Genomic DNA, 8,220 nt, shown 5'->3' on the forward strand with positions numbered 1-8,220 from the left:
ACAATCAAATCCATCTTATTTACATTATTTACTATCATCAATAATGTTTGATAATAATTTCAAATGCATGTTAGCAAAACCTTCATATTTTGTTATATTATTAAAATTTATTTATATGAATGAACATTCAATGTGTGTTTTTATAATAAGTGCCTTCAAAAATATTTTCTTGACCTATGTTTTGGCTCATTGTAAATATTGTATTTTGAATTTGCTTATAGCAAAAATGACATTTTTACCATCCAAACTAAAATATAGTTTTCATTTATTTTCTTAATGTCAAGCATGATTTTTCTTTTCTTAATGAGTTTAATAGAGTCATTTTTCTTTATACTTGTAGAGAAGGTAATAATGTGGCTCATTTATGTGCCAATTATGCTATGTTTGGTAATTTTGTTAGGAAAAATTTATTAGATAATATTTTTTCTCCTTATTTGCTTTCTTTGTTAAAGGAGGAATGCAACAAAATTTATGTCACTTAATAGTTTATAATAACTTTTCTTTTAATACAATTTGCAATTTCTTCAAAAACAAAACAAAAATATAATTTTTATTTCCTAGAGGGGTTATCTTTTAGCTTGCAAATAGCCAAATACACTAACACTCGTATTGAATGAAGAAAAGCTTTTTAAGGGTTTTTCCCATTATTTGGTATATTGATCTACCTTATCTTAATCAAGCTCAGTATTCCTTTGTCAGGATTATAAAGTCACACATGCAAACTCTTAAGAATATTAGAAAATAATTAGTAGTTTCCTTAAATAATTAAAGAAATTTTTAGGGAAATAATTGCTTTACATCAAGAATGAACATCTTAGGCTTCATTTGGGACTACTTTCTTACTGTTTCTTAAAGCAGCTTTTTAAAAAGCTATTTTAAAAAACAATAAAAAAATCATTCCAAACAAACCCTGAATGTTGTAGTTCCTTTGCTGACTACTCTGATGGATCAATTATTTATAGAAAATACACATCTAAGTATTGTTGCATATTCAATAGAACCAATTTGGTCACATGAAAAAAAAAAAAAAAAAAAAACTGTGATGGCCAAATTATAACTACAAAGATAAAAAACAGAGCAATGACAGACCTCATGAGATTATTCAGGTCAAAGCACCTATAGATAAATTTGATTTTTCAACTATCCCAATCATATATTGCAAGAGTTGTGCAAAACATTGAAAAAATAGAAGCAAAAAGTTGAAATGTGGGAATTAGTACTTGGTTACTGCAAAAATAAAAATTACACGACCAAAAAAAAAAAAAAAATTGAATAAAAAATGATAAGATCAACCTAACTCACACAAAATAAATTAAATGACTGGATAAGCTAATTGCACTATGCAATTATCATAATAATTGGGGAATATTAAAATCCTGCAGTGTAAGTGATAGTTTATTTATTTCAAGCTTTAGGCTTCATTTGGGATAGCTTCCTATTTGCTTTCTAATACTAAATTTTTTGTACTAGAAAATAACTTTAGAATACAATAAGAAAACTATCTCAAACGAAACCTTAACCAATGTTGTAATAACTTGTTCCAAAATGAATTGGTTCATGTTATTTAGTTCTGAATTTATCAATAAAAACTGCTGACAAGCTCCAAAATGGACATTAGACCATTAGAAAGCCCTCCATAACAGTCACAGCTTCTCCTCGAATCAGAACTCGACTTCTCTCTTCATCCACTTGTAGATCAAGTATTCCACTCCTTGGAGAAGCCTGGCTCAAAAACACAAATATGAAACGTTAAGAGTTTTGTCTAGTTGTTTTTACGTCAATATTTGGAATATGGCTTTGCCAATAATCTCGATGGCAACTAGCTAGGGGCATTTTATTTTTCAGGGCAATGAACCCTGCTGCTTAGGGGTTTAAATGAGTCGAGTCAAATCGAGTTTAGGCCTTATCGAGCTCGGAAAGCGAGCTCAAGCTCGTCCCACTGTAAACGAGCTCGAGCCAGCTCACGAGCCATGGGTGGGATTTTTAAAATTTAGGATGGATTTTTGAAACTTAGGTTAGATTTTTAAAACATAAACGAGATTTAGAAAAAATATGCAATATTTAACATTTAAATAAAACTTAAATAGTTCTTATTCATTTTTTTAAATATTTCAATTTAATAAATAAAATAAAATTATTTTTTACTATTCGAGCCAGCTCGCGAGCTCACGAGCCGAGCCGGCTCAAGCTCGAACTCGAGCTCGTTTACTAAACAAGCTCGGGTTTGAGCTCGATAAGCTCGGCTCGTGAAACCATAAACGAGTCGAGCTCGAGCCGGCTCAGCTCACTTACACCCCTACTGCTGCTGCTGTAGAAGCATACCTCCTATGGTCACCAAAAGTGGCCAATAAATGAACTCTATTCAAACACAAATAGCCAAATAAAAAGACTAACACACAAAAAACTCTTTATGAAGAAAAAAATTAAGACCCTAAACCCTAAATAAAAATTTTCAAAACATCTTTAATGAAATAATCACAGATAATGAAAACCTTTTAGGGGCTCCGACACTCTTCCAACACGTGTAGTGACCTTACCACGAAGGCCAACCTACGACTCAGCCTGTATAGCATGCTTTTTTATGCATGGAAAAAATTGGACTCAACAACTTAGCACTGAAGGAAAAGGTGGAGTTGAGAACAGTTAAACTTGCTAGGGAAGATGAGATTTGCTAGCTAAGACTTCCTCTAGGTAAGGTGGAGTTGGAAACAGTTGAACACAAAGAGTTTGTAGAAGGCCCTAAGGTGGATGGAGGCAACTGATGCCTACAGAGTGTGCTCCAACCACCCAGGAACTCATTGCACAGCAAAAAAAGACTTATCAAAGGAACTAATGTTCACATATTTAACAAAAAAAAATGTTACTACGAGCCCAACGCCAAGACTACTAATGAGAGCTTCCTTTGCTTCTATTACTATAGTGGTACAGATTAGGATTAAGAGGTTTTCTTAGAACAAAAAGTACCTGATAAGCGATAAGATTGTTCTTCCCCAACTTCCTACTCCAGTAGGGTGCTAATGCGCAGTGTGCACTCCCGCAGACAGGATCCTTGTAAATTGATCATATTAGAACGTATTTAGCTTAAATTAATGATTACTAAAACAACATATCAGAGTATATTGTCAAGTAATGAAATTATTAGAAAGTATCAGCTTCTATTAATTGTCACTAAAAACAGGGTGATGATAGTTACCAAATCTGCACCCAGAGAATGTGTTAAAGCAAATTAGAAAAATGTGAAAAATATTACATTTAAAAGAATATAGAAATGGTAAAGATTGGTTTATAGAAGACAAACTTAAATAGTTTGGCCATATAAAACAGAGGGCTAATGAAATGCTGATAAATTGGACAGGCAGAATTATAGTTACAGACTAAATATTAAATGCTAAAGATTGGGGAAAAAAAATAAGTTTAACTGAATTGACACAAAATGAACAAAGTTTTTGCGAGTTAAAACAAAGGAAACTAATAATACAATCATTCAACCATAAAAAACTTTGCAAAACCTTATAAACTTTGTTACCTCATTAACTCCCATCTTTGGACAGAAGAAGCGCGTAAAGAAATCAAATCCAGTACCAGGAGGAGCAGGAGCTGTCATAATGACACCCCTTCCAACACATCTAGCTAGCTCAACAAAATTTGGTTTAATATCAGCAAGGTCCTTCCCAGAAGTAAGTTCAACCTATAGAAATATTATGTTTTAAACTTTTTCAGAAGATCACAATGCAACTTAAGAAAAGCTTAGAGGCGATGCTATGGCTTTTTAGAATTAGTCCAATACAACAAAAGTAATGCTTTTTGAGAAATAGAAATAGGCATTTTATTCTAATCAAATTGCTTGCCATCATCAATTTCAAAACAAAAAAAATGCATGCCATCATCATAATGATGTTCAATATATTTTTTGCAGGTTAAATTTCAAAATAATCTCCCAATCATTCGTATATGATCATTGTAGTCCAAAAATATAATGTTGCTCAAATTTAGTCAAAAGGAAAGTGGGTTTGGCATGAACGTGACCGATAGCCAAGAGGTGAGCTGCATGGAAAGACAATAAAATGATAGCTCATCAAAAGTGCCTCCTTCATGATAAATCAAGCAATGAAGAGCTAGCATATAAAGAGACAATTTATATGATGCATTCAAGAAAATAAATTTCTCACAATAAATTTTTTCTCTTTATGGACAAGAAAACCACCCGAAAGTGGTCGTCTTGTGAGATATAAAAACATCTCAGGCAATGTAAATAGCTCCTTTGTGAACAATGCACAGAAGTAGCTTGGGTTTCTATAGCTGTAAACAAAGACTTGACGAAATATCCTTAACTCTCTCACCAACTATTATCCTCAAACAAATTTTATTGGTAGCATTTTTGGCATACAGGAGAGTACTCTTCACAATAAGCATTGTCACCACATCTACCTGAATGCCTCCAAGATATTGTGACCTGCTATCTTCAGTTTCCTAAGATAAGGAAAATCTGTGTTCTTCAACACTTCATCAATGTGTTTGGCAGTGAGGTGGCTCGGCAGCAAGAGATCGTGTGTTATAGGAGAGAGAGAGAATGCGAGAGAAAGCCTAGGAGACAAATATTACTGCCTAGTATCTTGATGTGGGAGTTTTTATAGAAATATAAAATGAACTGTAGTGGGAGTGGTGGGGAAAACAGAGGATTGGAGAAGGTGACAGGTGGTATTTTAGATATGGGTGAGAAATTACATACTGCTTTGGGGTGTTCGGAAGGGAGTTAGTGGAATTGAACAGCCAGATGTTGTGTGGAAATTGGGAGGAGTTTGCTGGAGAGAGGTTTAGAGTAGAGAGATGGGGATGAAACGTGGAAGAATAGAAGAAATCCTGGGGCAATGGAAAGTGCAGATGGGCTTAGTTTGAATTATTTTTATAACTAAACAAACAGAAGCCAAGCAAGGGTTCACATAGAGCGTGGGTACGATGAGCTCGGGCGAGAGTGGGAAATAGCCGGGAGAAGGAGAAGACGGTTTGAGTGTTAGCATTTTTTATTTAATGTGATTAAGCACTGAATTTGCAAAGGCAGCCGGGATTCCTGGGGTTTAGATTTGCGGGTAGAGGCTGTGGAGATTTTGACATAAAAAAAAACCTCAAATTCAATATATATATATAATTGTTGCATCCTGGAGTATTCACGGCGGTAGAGAAATATAAAGTTTAACGTCTTAACTTTGTACGAAAATCCGGCACACAAACAGATGAAAGAGATGGTGCGACATTCACAAGAGACACCAGGATTTTTACGTGGAAAACCCCTAAAAAGGGGGAAAAACCACGGGGCCTAGCCCAGTGGATATAATCGATAGGACACAAAGCCCTCTGTTAGCTAAGATGAATTCAAATTTGTTCCCTTAATCCACCCAAAATCTACAAGGTACCCTTGGACGACGCAACCCATGGCAGCTGACATGGATCTTTCTATCAAGTTAGGTCGACTACCTCCTCTGACTAAGTAGATCAAGAACCACAAAAACCCGAGATGACAAAATCATGGGATCTTGATCGGGCTCATAATCACTCACCCCACCATCCCCCTTAAGTGCAAGATGGTGAAATTCTCTAATTTTAAATATAAAACTTCAAAACAACCTAAACAATGCTGGTACTATATGCCAGATACCGCGTATCTATGGATACAATGTATTCGCCGACGACTAGCCTTAATCGAAAGTTCTCTCTCATGATCGGGAGAGGTAATTAACTATAGGGGCTTGCGACTATAGGAACCAAAACTCATATCATAAAGTTCTCGCAAAATGAGGGCAAAATCTTTGGGTAGTGTCTAATCTACAATCCCAATTTGCCTTCCTAAAATTTCTCTCGAAACTTAATCTGTTAAAACTCCTCAAGAAAGCAAAAAGAAAGCAAAGGGCGCAGGGAGGAAGGAGGCCGGGGCTCGAATTTTCAAAGCTCACTAGATTGAAGACTACGGTTGCGGTGTCACCCAACACCGACCACGCACGTGTTTCTTGATGTGATGAGCAGGCTAAGATTTTTAGAATTTTTCCTAAATAAGGAAGACGCCAGGATGTCGAAATTCAAAGTGACAAGGGACCTAATTTGAACATAAAATGAATAATAGGGGACTTGAAGAAAATTCAGAAGACTTGAACTCAAAAGGACAACATGGAACTAGACTTTAAAATTGATAATTTTGAACAATCAAATGAATATCAGCAAACAAATAAGGGATTCATGGTGAATAAACCTTTGTTGCACGCAAATAATAAACAGTGAAACTAAAGCAACTCAGAATATTTAATCAAATCAACAATGGATACAATTCATCTTCAACCTACCTCAATCATGCTCACAAATGAATAAAAATAGTTGGATGGCTGGCTTATTCATGAATAAGACACGAAGGACTTGCAGTGAACATAGCAACCTACCAATGATCACATATGTGAAGAGTGAGGCACATCCATAAAGAAAGGAGGAAGGTTATCATGAAAATAACCTTCCTAAACACATAAGGAAGGAGCATCTAGTGAACATGATTGATCTTCTATAAGCATAAATAAATGAATTCGTAATGGGGTGGCTTGTTCATGATGCAAGAGAATATGTAATGAATATGATGAGTCACATACAAGTAACTACATAAATACACGATGGATCAATGCACTGGAAAAAGGTCTGATGAATGTTCTAATTCCTCATAAAAACAGTGTGAGTAAAGAACTTGTAAAACGACAACGACAACTTCCCCACAGAGAGTCACTGCTGCAAACCACACACAGCAATTCATCCACAACAACTATACGGAGACTTGTGGGTGCTTCGTGAACAAACACTGAAATATATACAAAACGATGATGCAATACACTCGCCCAAACTATAAATGAACTCGAGGGATATGCAGTGAATACTACAATATCCTCAACCATTTAAGGATGAATATAGTAGTTCTCTGTGGACAACAACAGCCAGCATAAAAGCAAATATAGAAACCTGCCAACAATATGCGTGGGGAAATCAATGTGAATGCAACTCACTCGGTTGTCACATTAGTATGTATAATACAACCAACTCATATGCGATGATTTTTATTGCATACACACATAATGCAGCAAACAATGAATGCAAGCATCCAAAAGTTATGTAGAAGATCATCATGTGTATGGTAGTCTACCTGCGGGTGACATGAACAATGCAGTAGATGCTGAGTCATCCTTGCAATTAATGATGGTGATTATCAGCCAAACACAATGAACTTTTGCAAACATAAACAAGTGAATATACAACATGAGATGTCACAAGAAAGCAATAGGAAGAGCATATAATGAAATGTAGTAATATCTACATCATCAACAACAATCCAACTTCAAGCAAGCGCAACAATTCCCTACAGCAGAGGGGTCAACATGCAATGATCAATGATGATTAATAAGGATGGGCGACCTAATTCAAGCAGATACATGAGAATATCCTAACAAGCATTTCAAGCCATATCCAAAAATAGTGGCACTCACAGCAATCATGCAAGCAGCCATAAAAATACACATAATGGACTATGCATGAGTAGTGCAATGATGCACTTATAAATAAAGTATAGAGATATAACAACCTCTCTATGAGTTAACTTTACAAGCAAGCACATTAAACCCTGCAAATGAATAATGAACAACATACAAGGAATGCGACATGCTACACACTGAGTGAGGGGGTCGGTGAAAATATGACTTTTGCCATCAATGCCAAGTATTTTGGTAGGAAAATATCTGATTCGCTTGTAGACAACAGTGACAGCTGCTCACTATAAGTACAGGCCAGAAAATTATGATAAATACAGCTCGCTCACAAAGTGATATTCAGCTAGTTACAAAGAAGAACGTAAACTCTTGTGTGGAAAAAAAATGAGACTTCTCATGCATACAACTCCCTGCGGTTAGGATCAACATATAAGTAGATGAATGCAGTGAACCTGCCTATATTCCCTGTAGGCATATACAGAAGCATGACCCAGGATAGGACATCATGCGGTCTACAATAATTTAGTAGCAAGCAAATATATCCATCCCCTGTAGTCAAGGAATTTGATATACAACAAAAACAACAGTCCCCCGGACAATAATAGTTGACATGCTCGGAGAAGTTGACAATGAATGCAGCTTATCTGGCAGCCTACTCAATACACATGAATAAATCAACTTTGTCTTCAAGCAACAAAAGCCTCTTGCAGAC

General features: G+C 35.6%; 1 protein-coding gene across 1 annotated transcript in view; it reads right to left on the reverse strand.

The window, feature by feature from the left end:
• Positions 1-1,308: 1,308 nt before the first annotated feature.
• Positions 1,309-8,220, reverse strand: part of LOC110114249 (uncharacterized isomerase BH0283) — a gene marked incomplete in the record, with an annotated part of 10,611 nt that continues 3,699 nt past the window's right edge. The window contains 3 exon segments of the mRNA XM_020847064.2: positions 1,309-1,722; positions 2,965-3,048; positions 3,527-3,688. Coding sequence (XP_020702723.1) covers positions 1,615-1,722; positions 2,965-3,048; positions 3,527-3,688 — 354 coding nt within the window.

The sequence above is a fragment of the Dendrobium catenatum genome, unplaced genomic scaffold (genome assembly GCF_001605985.2).
Source record: "Dendrobium catenatum unplaced genomic scaffold, ASM160598v2 fragScaff_scaffold_490, whole genome shotgun sequence".
In the NCBI taxonomy this organism is placed as follows: Eukaryota; Viridiplantae; Streptophyta; class Magnoliopsida; order Asparagales; family Orchidaceae; genus Dendrobium; species Dendrobium catenatum.